The following is a 15,905-nucleotide window of genomic DNA, read 5'->3' as shown; positions in this document are numbered from 1 at the left end:
GCAGCGGGTGGCGCCGGCCCCGCCGTCCTGCAGGTGGCCGGCCTCTATCGGGGCCTGTGCGCGGTGCGCAGCCGCGCCCTGGGCCTGGGGCTCGTCTCACCCGCGCAGCTGCGGGTGTTCCCTGTGCGCCCCAGCTCGGGGCGGCCTGCCGGGGGTGCCGACGGCAGCGGTGTCGGGGCCGAGCTAGAAGCCAATCCCTTCTACGACCGCTACCGCGACAAGATCCAGCAGCTGCGCAGGTGCGGGGCCCTGTCGGCTGGCGGCAGGTGGGGAGGGGAGAGACGGGGCGGCTCGGGGTGCGAGCTTCTGGGTCTCACGACAGCCCTGCGAAGTGAGCACCAGTACTGTGCCCACTCTGCAGATGATGCACATAGGCTCAGAGAGGCTGGGTCACTTGCTTAAGATCACACAGCTAGAGTTAGAACTGGGAGTCTGCAGTGCCCTGGTTCTTTCCACAGTTGTCTATCTTCGTGCTTGAGTTTTTAAATCTCTGAGGTAGACTCTTATGACAACCCTGTACGGCGGGAAGCCCAGAGACCAGTCCCCACTTTAGAAATGGGAAAATGAAGCCTTTCAGAGAAGGGTCTTGACTTGTTCAAGGTCATATATTGAGTCAGCTGAGGCCTGGCCGAGAGCTCGGGTTCCCAGGCTCCTAGCTTATGCTCCTAGGGGTGGGAGGAGGGCATCAAATAGTGACAAATTAGATCATCAATTGAACTCTCTTATTAAGATGAAGAAACTGAGGACAAGAGAGTAAGAGACTTGCCAAATGTCACACAGCTGGTTGGGATTGGTCTGACCCTGAATCCAGGGTTCCTTACATTACCCCTCAGGTTCCAGAGAGAAGTACCTGGAGATTAGAGGGGGCCATGGGAGGGTCTGAAGATTTCAAATGGGAAGAGCTGAAGGAGATCAAAGGTGAAAATTAAAGGGGCTAAGGAAAGAGTTTGGCAGGGAAGGAAGGCAGTTTTATGAAAAGAAACCAAAGATTGACAGCTGTAAATTCTTCGAGTTCTGTCTCATCTCTACTTCCACTGCCTTAATTCACTCCTTAATTTTCTTCTCTATCATCACCTGGACTATTGCCATCATCCCCTAACTACTGTTCCCCACTTCCAGTCTTGGACCCCTACACCCCAGTCCATCTTACTCCTACTGTAGTGATCTCACTTTTTGAAACAATGATGGAATAAATGAATATTTTTGCTGTCTTTCCCAATAGCATTTAGATAGTCTCAAGTATTTGTCATCCTAAAAACCTTCATTTCCCTCTTAACCTAAATTTCCCTCCAGCCTTCTCTCTGATCCCTCTACACGCAAGCATCTCTGAAGAGTTGTCTACTCATACTCTGAATACTTCATCAGCTCCCATTCATTCTTACTCATGAACAAATGAATGAGTGTTTCAGCCCTCCTTCCCTACTAGATCATTTCCATCAATATTTACATATACTGTTATCTCTTAAAGAGTGAGCTTTCCAAGGTGCCCCGTTGACTTTTGGATAACATCCAAATTCTTTCGTGGTCCACACAAAGCCCTCACACCCTGATGCCTGCTGGTCTCTTTAGCCTTATCTATTACCAAAACTTTCTTTGAGCCACTATGGTCTACCACAAAAAAAGTTGGAAGGGCAAAGGAAGGCAGGATGTTCCAGATAAGGGGAGCAGCAATATAAGCAAAAGTACAGAGGCATGAAACCATCTCAACCATTCAAGTATGTTTGAGCAAATTTTTATCATAATACCTGCAGCACTCTCATGTACTATCTCCATGTCTGTCTCTCCCACTAGATAGTAAGCACCTCGAGGTAGGGACTCTTGTCTTATTTATATCTGTATCCCTATAGCCCAGCAAGAGCTCTGCCACACAGGTCATCCCTCTCCATCTCTGGGTGCTCACCATGACAGGCCCAAGGGCAGCTGTGGCTGATAGTAGTACTGACCCTGGTCCTGGCACTGATCAGAAGAGGGACCCTCTATAATGCCTTGTCCAGGAAGGTCCTCTAGGAGGGTAGTCAAGATGTCCCTGCATGCTACAGACCTCACCCATGACACTACGAGTCTTATAGCCAAGGAGCTGGAGGCCCTGGATGATGTCTTCACCAAAGTGTACAAAGCCAATTATCTCATCACTACAGACAGCCTGAAGAATTCTTAACAAAGATGGCAGCCCCAAGCAAGACTTCAAGCCTGAAGACTGGCCCCAATTTGACATGAAGGACGAGTTCTGTTGTTCCATCTGCAGGAGTAGATTCTTAGGATAGTGGATCAGGGAGACACTCAGGTGCTAAATCTTCTGTGAAACAGACTGCCTGATGGCTCTGAATTACCAAGATCTGAATAAAACATTTAACCTGGGGGTGGGATGGGGTGGGGTGGGAGATGTCCAAGAACTGGATGTATTCAAGTAAAAACTTAACACTTAGTAGGGATGTTATAGTATTCCTGCCTGAGTAAGTGACCCAGCAAGATGACCTCAAAATATCCTTTCCATTCTGAGTATTCTAAGTACCCAGAGTGCAAGTACCTGAGGGACCAAGCTCTGTGTCACCTAGGGAATAGCCTGCAGGAGAAAGGTGTTACACAGGCCACTTAAGGATTAACAATAGATGAATGACTGGATTATTTTTTCCACTTTCTTCATTTCTAGGCCTGTGCCCAGTCCTTATTGAAGGTAAATCCTTTAGCCTCTGTGAATGCCTGTGTCCTTTCTCTGTGGAGGTGGAACATGATGCTTTATTATTTCAAAATCCAAAAGGCCCAGGTGTTTACCCTTTGATTTACCTTTAAGCAGGTCTGATCCAGCTGCTTTTGAGTCCCGCCTGGAGAAGCGCAGTGAGCTGCAGAAGCAACCAGTGGGGCACTCCCGGCAAGGTGATTTTATCAAATGTGTGGAGCAGAAGGTAAGACCTGCCTCTTTTTGTGTCATTGGCTTACCAGCACTTCTCCTCCCTCCCTGCAACTCTTATCCTTGAAGTAGGCTCATTGATGCGTCAGCTGGGTGAATTGAACATAGCCTTTCTCTTCTCAACTCAGTCTCCATCCATAAATGTGTATCTTGCTCTTTCTAGGCAAGGTACTAGTGGAGATTTAGAGGGATTAAAAAAAAATAGTCCCTGCTCCCAGCGGGTGCAGCCAAGTAGTCAAGACAGGCGCACATGGCAGTGGATTGTAGGGTTCAGGGAAAATTTCCCAGGAGAGGTGGAACCTGACCTAGACTAGGAAGGGTGTGGGAGATTTAAATTAAACAGAGAGGAGGGTGTGGGACTTTGATGTAGAGCATTGGTCATCAAACTTTTTCTGTGAAAGACCAGATAGTAAATACTTTAGGCTTTGTGGGGGAGATGGTCTCTATTGCAAATACTCAGCTCTGCTATTATAGTGCAAAGCAAGCATAGACAATAAGCAAACGAATGGGTGTGGTTTGTTCCAATAAAACTTTATTTACAAAATCAGTTGGCAGGCTGGATTTAGTAATCCACCACTCCCATGTTGAGGAATTAGTTTAAACAGAGGAAAAACTTTAAAGGTAAAGGGAGTTTCAGGAGACAGGTACCTTGCCCAATTAAAATGGAGAAGGAAGTGGTGAGGCAAAAAAAAAAAATAGGTTAGGCATTAACCTTCATGCTGAGGCTTGTGGGCTTAAGGAGTGGAAGCAGAATAACCTAGCTGTTAAGAGGATGGGCTCTGGAGCCAGATGCCTGGGACTGAATCCTAGCCCTTCCACTTACTAGCTGGGTGACTGGGCAAATTATGTAACTTCTCCATGCCTTGGTTTGCTTATCTGTAAAACAGGAGTAATGACAGTACCTACCTCACAGAGTTGTGCTGAAGATTGAATGAGATAATATCATGTCAAACTCTTTAGCACAGAACCTGACATACAATAAGTTCTTAATACGTATTAGCTATTATTACCCTTAAATAGGAATCAAAGCTGGGGAAAAACATGTTGAAAGCTGTGTATAGGAAGATTAATCTAATGCAGTGTTTTTCAAATTTTTTGACCATGACCCACAGTAAGAAATATATTTCATACTGCAATTCAGTACTCATGTGTGTATATGATTATAACTGAAACAAAATTTTTACAGTGTTTACCTTTACGACATGCAGTGCATTCTTCCTATTTTTGGTTCTTTTTCATCTTTTAAAAAACTCTGACCACAATTCACTAAATTTATTTTACAACTTATGATTTGAAAAATATCAATCTAGGGTAGTTCCGAGAACAAATCGGAGTAGCAGAGGCTGGAACCAGGAAGAATATGTAGTAATGTAGGTGTGGGCTGTGGAGAGCCTGAAATACGGTAGTCACAGTCAAAAATTGGGATTCTGTATTGTGTTTTTTTTTTTTTGTTTGTTTGTTTTTTTTTGTCTTTTTCCGTGTCCGGCAACGGATCGCAACCCTGTGTTGCCCCCGTACCGGACCGGGGACCGGCAACGGGATTGCAACCCTCGGTGCCGCTCCCGCGCCTCGCTCAGCCAGTGAGCGGGAACCGGTCTGTATGTGGGATCCGAACCCTCGGGCGGGAGCGCCGCCGCGCTTCCCAAGCGGCGCACTATCCAGTGCACCACCGGGCCGGCCCTGTATTGTGTTTTAAAGGCAAATTAGAGATGTTTATTTTACTTGGAAAATAACTTTTTTTTTGCCTTGGGTATCCTAAATTTTAAGAGAATCAGCTCAGTTTTAATAATTAGTTGAGTTTTAATTAGAGTAAGATTAATTGTCAATGGGTTATCACAAGGTTGGGGAGCAAATTCAACCTCCTATGACAAGCATAGTTTACAACTTTAAGTGAACAGACAACTCTCTACTATAAATTTTTTTTTTTTTTTTTTTTTTTTTAAAGATGACCGGTAAGGGGATCTCAACCCTTGGCTTGGTGTTGTCAGCACCACGCTCAGCCAGTGAGCAAACCGGCCATCCCATATATGGGATCCGAACCCGTGGCCTTGGTGTTATCAACACCGCACTCTACTGAGTGAGCCACAGGCTGGCCCTCTACTATAAATATTTTAATAATTGTAATTTCCCATAATAAACGTAGAAGCGAGGTTACAAATCAGTAGCTCCTAGAAATGTTACTTATTATAAACTTTCAATATTAGATGGGAAAGCTCTTTGCCCCTTTTCTGTAAAAAGACTTAGAAATTCAGCTTTATGAGAAGATGCAGAATAAGTAAAGATTTAAAGATTTAATTTAAATTATGGCAACTCTTGGGTAAGTATATGCTTACCGTCTTCCTTATCCAGCTTGATAGAGAAAGATGAATGGCTAACCCATACTTTCCATTCCCAAAACCTTTACTTCGAGTCATTGGTTTTCTAATACATGAGACTCAACATCTCCTTTTTATAATAATTTTTTTTTAATTCTCTCTTTTCTACTTTGAAACAATATAGGTGGGTAGACAGTGTAAGCTACCTATATGCATAATTTCAGATGGGAAAAAAAATCAATAAATGCCCTAATCATAACATAAAGGAAAGTATTTTTTAATATAATACATATTTTGGTATGTTAATTCTTGGGTACAACTATACTGTGAGACCTAACACAGTCATCAAATGCTTTCACCTGTTTGTGAAATAACCATGAACATGTAAGCAGCAGATGTTGACTTGTGCAAGGGAGTTGTATGGTAATTATAAAAACTCAGAAACCACGAGCAATGTTGTTATCAGTGACCTGAGATTCCACAGGTATAATCTCTCAAGTTATGTAGTAGTTGCATTTCTGGAAAATTCAGTGTTTATTAAAGCTGTGTCTAAAACAAACAAAAAAAATATACTTACTTTCTAGGCCCAGGTAATTATAAAAAGGTTTGCACCTACGAGGTTGTCTGGCTACACATTGAAAAGTTGTGTAGGATGATGGAAAGTTCTTCATCATGTAGAATACATCGTAAACTTGCAGTTCATTTGGCACCCCTGTCCCTCCCATATATGCCGATATCACTATCCAGTCAGTTATTGTGACAACAAGAAAATTGTCCCCACAGATTTCCAAAGCATCCATGAGGGGAAGTAAAGCACCCATTTAAATGTTTTATTAAGTGCTTTTGAGACTTTTGGCATATAGTTTAAACTATTTTAATTACCTTAATTCATCGATTTTAAAGCCCATTTTTTCACATTTTAGCATTTCCAAAATTGTCTTAAAATTGATGTGATGTGAAAGTATTGTACTATTGTTTAATTGGCATCGTTTTCTGATACATAAAGTAATGGTGCATCTTAACATTGGTGGTGTCTTAGATTGGATAAAATGCAATAAGCTTATACTTGGGGCTTAATTTTTTTACTTCTATAAGTGAAAATGGAAATGAAGAATGGATAGGAGGGATGTTGTGGGAAAAATATATATAGGGCTTGGTGATTGAAAGGTGAAGGCAGCTGTGAAAATGGAGGGGTTTGTTTTGTTTTCATGGTACACCTGAGAGCAGTATGAAAATGAAATCAATTCGCCCCTTTTTAAATGGTTTATCTATGAAGGATTGGCTACACTAGGATGCTGCCAATAAATAGGAGTGTCACCAGAAAGACCAGAGTGTACCCAACAGGTTTTTCTGCACCAGGCTTTTGTCTAATTGTGGATACAGATTCTAAGGGGATCATTTATGAAACTTTTGGATTCATTAAGGCACAGAGTGACAAAAGGCAAGGTTTTATGCAGAAAGTGTTTTTCAGCTTCAGAATCACAGGTGTAGATAGTACTCCTTCCCTCTGAAAGGCATGGTCTTGAGTTTAGAGATTGAGTGGAAGACACACAACTCAAAATAGGATTTCCTGGCTTTGACCTTTATTAGGATTAGTGGGCTAGGAAAGAAAATAATCACTGTTTTTGGCCTTTTTTGAGGGGGAAGTCTAATTTGGTGGAGGGAATATTAAGACTGAGTACTTGAAAAGACTCCAGTCTGCTGAGGATGCCTCCCATCAGAAGTGCAGTCAGAGATGAGCAATAGCCTTGGAAAACACATCTTTTCCATTTCTCACCTCCTCTGTGGCTCAGTGTAGGATAAGTCAGAGGGCAGAGCATAAGAAACCCAAGCAGGCTTACTTCTGGGAAGGAGTTCCTCATATCCATAGTGGCAGATGTAGAATGGCATCTTAGTACTAGTAGATGGTGGTTACTGACAAAGAAATCTTATCCGATCTCTGCAACTCAGAATCTTAGAGGAAAATTGTCTCACAAGCAGTAACTCTTAAAACAGTGTATATGCTTACTATAAAGTAGAGATAAGTGAGTTCTCAGATGCAAAATTACTTAATGACATTGGGTACATCACCTAGCTTGGTGGTCTTTTTCTTATGAGTAAAGTGTAGATTAATATCCTGTCTGTTCATGTATTTCAGACTGGTACCTTGGGGAAACAGCCTATCAGCAGAGGATTCACTAGGGACAAGGTAGGTTTCTAATTAAATATAGAGATCCAAATATGAAGTCATATGGGACATCTATAACAAGAGGCTGCAAATCGGAACATATTTATTGTGACTTGGTAATTTTGTATAAGGTGATTTTTCCAACTGTAGCGATGAGAAATATTTCTATGAATTTTTGTGTCCTTGACAGGACCCCTAGCATAAGTGTTGGTCCTGGAAGTGCTGGAGGAAATTTGAAGGAAATGTAGTGACACCCTTCCTTTCTGTAGGGAATAGTTTAAAAAATCAGATAAAAACATGTTTGGTCTGTCACTTAATTCACAAATAAAGAGCCACCCCTAGTAGAATAGAAGTTAAGTTAAAAATAACAACGGAGCTTTCTTACTAGCTGCAAAGTGCTGCAGGACTTATTGGTGAGGGAAAACATTTGGGGAGTACATGATGACCTAATAGAAACTCCCCAGGAATAGAACTGTGAAAACCTGCCTGGGGCTGGCCGGTTAGCTCAGTTATTACAGCACAGTCTTGTAGCACCAAGGTCAAGGGTTCGGTTCCCCATACTGGCCAGCCACCAAACAAACAAAAAAAACACCTGCCTGGGATTGCGGGCTCACTTTTTCTGAGCATGCAGATTCTTATACTTGTTCTCTACTTATTAAAGATCTGTTTCACTGTCCTGACATGTTGTTTCTCACAAGACTTAGAGTCAAGCTACTTTGTTTTGTTTTTTTAATTGTAGCTGTTAATTTCTTTTATTTTCTCTTTCAAGACTCTCAGTTCAATCTTTAACATTGAGATGGTGAAAGACAAAACTGCAGAAGAAATAAAACAGGTAATGAATGAAAATGGATTGGTGTACTCTATGAAAATATGTGTTCTGTGAACCAAATCTGAGAGTAGAAAGGAGCATACATTTTCTGACACCTCTTTCTAGCCAAAATGAAAGACAGTTGTAAAAGGCAAAAGTGATAAATTACATGAAGGACAGTGGCATAAGAAAACTTGTCTTTCTTGGTCTTGCTCTTAAATGTCTAATCAATTCTTATTTCTCCTTTCTTATTCATTCCTGTTGCCCACATCTTCTTTAAAATCATCTGTACCGTATGCCTGGATTACTGTACTACCTTACCAAATTGGTTTCCCTGCTCCCCTTTTTCCCACTTCACCTATCATATTCTCACCAACTGAGTCCTCATAAAGTTCTGCTTTCATTATGGAGAAGCATAGTGTATTGGTTGAGAACAGATTCTAGAACCATGATGCCAGTCCTAGCTCTGCCGCTTACTAGCTGTATGACTTGCACAAGTTATTTAACTTCTCTGGGCCTTAGTTTCCCTACTGTAAAGTGGAGATAATAATAGTGCCTCATAGAGTTATTTGGAGAATTAAATGAGTTAAGATTTGTAAAGCATTTAAAACAGTGCCTGGCACAGAGTAAGTGCTATATTTATTTTTAAATAAATGAATAAAAATAAATGTTATATTAGGAACCTGCTCACATATGTTCAGTCACTTCCCATATTCCTTTTCTTGGCATTCAAAGTCTTCCATTATTACAGGACCTTCTGCAGGAAGCTTCCTGGACACCTTTCTTCAAAGCACTCAAGATCTCTCCTGCCTGTTTGGTCATTCCATGTACCTTGATTTACATTGCTGTTTACCTTTTCATGTCTGTGATTCTTTTGTCTCTCATTAGACTACAATGAGCTATTTTTTGGCATTCTTTATGGTTTCATCAATTATATTTTAGGTATATTGAGAGGATCAAAATAATAAAAGAAGCATACTATGTGTCAGGTACTATGCCTAGTGCTTCATATGCATTATTTCACTAAATTCTCATAACCACTCTGTGAAGTAGGTGCTGTTATTCCCAGTTTACAATTGAGGAAACTGTGACCTAAAGAGATTAAGTAACTTAGTCAGTAGTAGAGACTCAAACCCATGTCTGTTTGACTCTGTATCATATTCACTTACAGGAAGTTGTGCTGGTTGCCATGGGTTTCCTTTGGATGCTGTATCATTTATGTTAGCAAGCATTTATTAAAAACCTATTAAATGTTTTAGGCTCTATGCTGGACACAGAGATAAATGAGAGACTCCCTACCCTCGAAGATTTTTAGCCTAATGGAGAGAAAGACACAAAAACAAATGAGATCAGCACATGGTTCTAACTTCTGTTAATAGAGGCTTATGCAAAATCTCAGAGAGACCTTGGACGGTGCCATTGGGAAGAAGTGCCAGTATGAACACCAAGTATGTCGTTTAGGGAGAGAGAAGCCAGTTCCACAAAGCCTGATCATATGACAAGTATCATTAGACCTGTAATTTTAGGTACAAATTTGTGTTTGTTAAAAAAAATTTTGAGTAACTGAGGTAAAAACTATGTTAGGAAATATTTATCAGTCTCATAAATTTTAGTGTTGATTCATAAACTATCTGCTAATATCATAAATTAAATCAAAATAATCAGAATATGCTGTCCTTAAAATGAGAAGGCAATGTTTGACATGTTAAAAAAAAGGGGGGGGGGCCTCAAAGCAACCTTAGCCTGCATTAATAGTTTGCCTAGGTCCTAGGAGGTAATAATAGTTCTTTTGTGCTCTGTGTTAGATAGATCACACTTTGATTAGTATCTTCAACTGGGACCCAACCTTTTAACAGTAATGTTGGCAAAGCAGAGCAACTCTAAAGGAGAGTGACCCAGTCTTCAGCACCAGCTCACTCAGGTGTCACTTTGGTCATGATGCCTTCCCCTACTTCTATGCCTTTGCTAATGTTGTCATTCTCTGCTTATAGTATGTCTGTCTATCTCCTCCTGCTGTACCTATTCATCTTCCCAACCTCCCTATTTACCTGGCCAATTCCTGATCATTCTTCAGGATGTGGTTCAAGTTCCCTTCCTCTGGTACTGTTCCCTAACCTGGTTTAAGTGCCTCTTTTAGGAGCTCTATGTTGGGAACCAGGACAGAGACCAAATATATATTATGTCATAATCATTTATCATTCAACCAGCATGTCTGAATACTTTTTGGGTTGCAAGGCATTGGTGATAACACAGGCAGACATCCTGCCTACAGAGGCTTGCAAAGTAATTAGGGATATGGATTTATATGTAAATGACCTTATTATGTAGTAGCATATATGAGGCATCTTTAGAGAGGTATAATGTATAAAAGCAATTCATAGAAAAACTTCTGACTGAAGTGTCAAGGGGAGACTGCTTGGAAGAAGAGGCATGCGGAGGATAGAAAGAATTTTGGGGGTCAGAGATGGGGAGAGGAGGGCTTTCCAGGAAGAAAGAAGAAAGAAGATATGGAAAAAAGAGGTTGTCTATCACACACAAGGCACATCTTAAGAGGAATGGCTTCAAACGTCATAGAATCAGTTTTTCTGACAGGAATTTGTTATTGAGAGTTACAGTTTAATCATCTAGAAGAAGGGATTGTATTAAATCTTTTTTGTAATCATGTACGAGTAATAAAAGCATTACATAGGGTTTTTCCTCCCCGTTATCAAATAGCATATTACTCTGAGCAGTGAAAGCTGTCACCACAACAGCGCAGGTTGAAAAGATTACCCACATGTCACAGACACCCTCTCTTTTTTGTACAGATTTGGCAGCAGTATTTTGCAGCAAAAGACACAGTCTACGCAATTATTCCTGTAAGTAGTTTGGAGGGAAAAATAAAGTGTTACAGCATGGAGGTCAGCTCTAACCTTAGCAGGCAGTTGCCTTTACTTTTCCTATGTTTATTGCCTCTTGAGAACATGCATTTTACAGCTCTAAGGGTTTTTACTATGCCCTGAGCACCAAAGATTGGAAGCTCGATGTGGTATATTTATGGCTCTTGTTTTCCTTGTTTCTGGTTTAGAAATGTCTCTGAGTCAAGTCTCTGGCAAGGGAGCATGGTATAAGTTCACATTGCTGAGTAATTTCCAGATGTCTTTTATTTCTTTTTGGTGTTTTCCAACCAAGCTGTTGGAATTTAAGACATGGCCTCTAACTTAGCTTTCTTCCTTTGTCTGTAAGTGACCTATACCTGAGCTCTTCCTAGTCTTTTTTCTGGCATTTGCCTTTAGCAAGTACCATTTTCTTGGTTTTTCCCTTCCTGAAATTGCTGTCATGGAGATGGTCACCAGCCACTGCTTGACATTAAGGTCTGTGACTGGCACGCTTCTGGCTTCTCTAGTTTAATGTCCTTCTGCTGACCACCACCATAAGAAAGCATTTGAAGTACTGGGTTATCAGCTAGTGTTTTAATTGTTGTTCTTCCCTGAAGAGAAAGTGGCTTAGGTTAAGTTTATATTAAGCACACAAATATATACTGAGCTTACATGAGTAAGTGTAAGATTAAGGAAGAAAGCATATAGAAGGAAGGACAAAGCCAAGCCTTTTGGTTGTTGTAAGGGTATCAGTATCTTTTTTTTTTTTTTAGCCTGTTATGCATATACTCCCTTACCCTTTATGAGTTCAACATCCAAAAGAGTCTGCACTTTTCATGATGTTTTAGATCTCTGATACCGACTCATTGTTTGAACAGGCCTTCTTAGCTCTCCCTTAGTGACCTGATATCTCTGACACTTGTCAGAGTTCCCTGGAGAATTTGGAGCATTGGAGCCCCTACTCATCACACATAATTCTGACAATGAACAGCAAAGCATGCTTTTGGTTTTTCCTGTTTTTCTGTCATAAGAGTGATTTATAAGTCATGGAACTTAAAAGATTGTTTTAGTTGTATTATAATTCTAGAATTCAGTCTTCATGGCTTTTTGTGTTTTCTATTTGTAAGTTAATTTTATTCTTTTCCAACTTACAGGAAGAGAAGTTTGATTTGATCTGGAACCGAGCTCAGTCCTGTCCAACAGTAAGTTTCTGGTGACCATGTAGGTGTTGCTTATCAGTTCTTCCAAACAAGGATGTTTTCCAACAAATCTTATTATATTTTATGCTCTCTCACATGTTCTGTTTATTTAACAGAGACAGTCACATGATGATTGTGCTGATAAGTGAGATTTTCCATCTTGTGAAATCATATGGGTTTGGCCCAATAAGCCTCTGGCTTTTTAGCTCTCTATCACATCTCAGCCCTTTCTGATGTGGATCTTAATCTATCAGTATAAGTACATATTGGAGTGCACCTGAGACCTTAATCTTTTCCACCTCCTTTAAGTTCCTGTTTTATTGTCAGTTTTCTTTGCAGTTTTGGCCATGTTATCCTGGTAATATGTACCTAAAAGGAATTATGAGGTTGTTGCTGGAGTAATAAGCTGCTAGAAGGACTAAGGAAAAGGAAATAGGTGGGGTAGACCAGCTGATTTGGTGTCAGTAATGATTGCTAGGGTTTTAAAAAATTTTTTTCAAACATTGCTGACAGAAAACAAAGAATACCTAAGTAAATGGAAAGTTGTTAAGATGTTAATTCTCCCCAAATTGATCTCTAGATTAAATATCCCAATCAAATTCCCAATAGGCTCTTTTTTTAAAGAAATTAATGAGTTGGTTTAAATAATTTATTTCGTTATCCAAAGGACCTGCAGTAGCTAAAACAATTTTGAAAAAAAGAACAAAGTTAGAGGACTTACACTTCCTGATTTCAAGACTTATTATAAAGATACAGTAATGAAAACAGTGCAGTATTGGCATAGATAGACATATAGATAAATGGAACAGAATAGAGAGTCTAGAAAGAGACCAATATATATGTGGTCAGTTGTTTTTCAACAAAGGTGCCAGGGTGATTAAATAGGGAAAAGATAATCTTTTCAATAAATGGTGCTATTGGGTAGCCATGTGCAAAAAAATGAACCTCTACCTTTACCTCACACTGTATACAAAAATTAACTCAGAATAGATCATAGACGTAAATGTAACTACTAGAAGAAAATAAAAGAGGAAATCTTAGTGATCATGGGTTTGGCAAACATTTCTTAATACATCATAAAAAGCACATACTGTAAAAAAAAAAATCAATTAGATTTTATCAAAATTAAAACATTCTATTTGCTTATCCTTAGTCACAGTAGCCAAAAGGTGGAAGCAAAGTAAGTTTTATTAAAGCTTACATATCTCAAGTGGACAGACAACCCAATTAAAAAATGGACAAAGATTTGAACACTTTGCCAAAGACATGAAATGGCAGATAAGCACCTGAAAAGATGCTCGACATCATTAGTCATAATGGGAATGCAAATTAAAACCACAGTGAGATACCACTAAGTGTTGGTGAAGATATGGAGTAACTGGAACTCTCATATACTGCTGGTGATAATGTAAAATGGTACAACCACTTTAGAAAACAATTTGGCAGTTTCTTTAAAACTTAAGCATATACCTACCACACTAACCAGGCATTCTACTCCTAGGTATTTTCCCAAGAGAACTAAAAGCATATGTCCATACAATGACTTGTGCATTGCAGCTTTATTTGTAATAACCAAATGCTGGAAACAGTCAAAATGTCTATCACAAGTGCACAGAAATTGTGGAGAAAGTAGACAGTATGTGTGTATACACATATGTGTATATACACAATGGAGTAATATTCAGCAATAAAAAGGAATGAACTATTGATACATGCAGCTACATGGATAGATAACAAAACAGCTGTACTGAGTGAAAGAAACCAGCACCCCAAAAAAGTACCTATTCTGTGGTTCCATTTATACAAAATTCTATAAAATGCAGACAGACCTATGGTGACAGAAAGCAAATTAATGGTTGCTTTGGGACAGCTGGAGACAGGGAAGTATGAATTACAGAGGGGCACAAAAAAACTTTTTGAGATGACACATATGTTCATTATATTGATTGTCATAATGGTTTCGCAGTATGCATGTGTCAAAACTAATCAAATTGTATACTTTAAATATATGTAATTTATTGTACTTGAAGTATACCTCAATAAAGTTCTAAAAAAACTTTTTACCTGACGGGATCTGCTGTCAGATAGGCGCAGAGGTTATCTCACCTAATAATAATAAGTCGTAGCCTGGGCGATTGGCAATAAGGATTGGCAATTCCATGAATAATGTGTATTGAACTGATTATACTTGGTTTTGTTCTGTCATCATTTTCTTCTCCATCACTTACCCACAATTCTAAACATCTTGATCGTAAAACTAATCATTTGTTGGTGTTTAGTATAGAACTATGCTCCAATATCACCCTCAGCTGATAGGATATGAAGTAATTACAGCAATTGGAACAAAAGTTAATTCAACAGCATTAGAAAATTTAGAAATTAAAAAAGCCCCAAATAGTCATCAAGAGGATAGATAAATAAACTATGATAAATTTCTACAGAATTTCATACAACAGTGAAAAATTAATGAGTTAGAGATATTTATCAACATGGATAAACCTCAAAAGCATAATGTGAGGTAAAAAAAGCAGGATTACATAAAAAATACAGTTTGATAAGATTTAAGTTTTTTTTTTTTTTTTTAAAGATGACCGGTAAGGGGATCTCAACCTTGGCTTGGTGTTGTCAGCACCACGCTCAGCCAGTGAGCAAACCGGCCATCCCTATATAGGATCCGAACCCGCGGCCTTGGTGTTATCAGCACCGCACTCTACCGAGTGAGCCACGGGCCGGCCCAGATTTAAGTTTTTAAACATGTAAAAAGAGTACTACTTCTTGTTTATGGATATACACATATACATTAAAAGTATAAAACATACTCTCTCTCTCTTCTGGAGCTGAGCCACTCATCTTCTCCTGCTCTTGGACATCATAACTGCAGGTTTTCCAGTCTTTGGACTTTGGGATTTGTACTGGTGCCTTTGGCCTCAGACTGAGAATCACACTATCAGCTTCCCCAGTTCTTAGGCCTTCACACTTGGACTGAGCCATGCTACCGGCTTCCCTAGCTCTTCAGTTTGCAGACTGCATATTGTGGGACTCCTCAGCCACACAAAATCATATTCAGTCCTGAGAAGTTAGGAGGACCTAGAAGCACCTAGACCCAGGAAAGTTCTCCAAGACCAGGGAACCAGATCCTGTGTCTCCAACATACCTGCACAGCTGCCCCCTGTCACTCTCTGCAGCTCACCCACTTATGGGATTCAGGGCTGGCACTCTGAATACCCTCAGGTAATAACAGAGACCAACACAGCACAGCAGACAACACTGATCTCAGAGAAGAAAAAATGGCACATGGCGACGGGTCTGGAGCAGCCGTGACAGGAGACAGCGCAATCCTGTGAGCCATGCTCTGTGATACCAGAGTATTGATTGCATTTCCAAGAGCAACAAAAGGCAAATAATTCTTTCAACAACGATCCTACATCGACAAACAAGCGGCAGCAGGTTCGAGGTTTTGGGGCCGACACAGAGGAGGACTCCTGAGAGCGCCCAAGCCCAGCTGCGGGAACGAGCGATCAGCCCAGTCATCAAAGGCCAGGAAAGCCAGCAAAGGACTCCACAGAGGCGGAGGGAAGCGCGCCAGACTGCCCCAGATCCGCGACCTCTGTAAGTCACCCCCAGCCCAGCCCCACTTGTGGGGCGAAGCC

General features: G+C 40.3%; 1 protein-coding gene across 1 annotated transcript in view; it reads left to right on the top strand.

Annotated features, from left to right (window-relative positions):
• The first annotated feature begins 36 nt into the window (after window positions 1–36).
• ATPAF1 (ATP synthase mitochondrial F1 complex assembly factor 1) overlaps window positions 37–15,905 on the top strand; it is a 31,334-nt gene continuing 15,465 nt past the window's right edge. Inside the window, exons 1-6 of the mRNA XM_008566456.1 lie at window positions 37–266; window positions 2,795–2,903; window positions 7,361–7,411; window positions 8,160–8,222; window positions 11,006–11,056; window positions 12,211–12,258. Of these exons, the coding sequence (XP_008564678.1) occupies window positions 8,187–8,222; window positions 11,006–11,056; window positions 12,211–12,258 (135 nt within the window). The 5' untranslated portion in view covers window positions 37–266; window positions 2,795–2,903; window positions 7,361–7,411; window positions 8,160–8,186. The remainder of the gene's footprint in view (window positions 267–2,794; window positions 2,904–7,360; window positions 7,412–8,159; window positions 8,223–11,005; window positions 11,057–12,210; window positions 12,259–15,905) is intronic.

Source organism: Galeopterus variegatus, unplaced genomic scaffold, assembly GCF_000696425.1.
Source record: "Galeopterus variegatus unplaced genomic scaffold, G_variegatus-3.0.2 Scaffold242, whole genome shotgun sequence".
Taxonomy (NCBI): Eukaryota; Metazoa; Chordata; class Mammalia; order Dermoptera; family Cynocephalidae; genus Galeopterus; species Galeopterus variegatus.
This window is presented reverse-complemented; position numbering and strand designations above follow the sequence as displayed.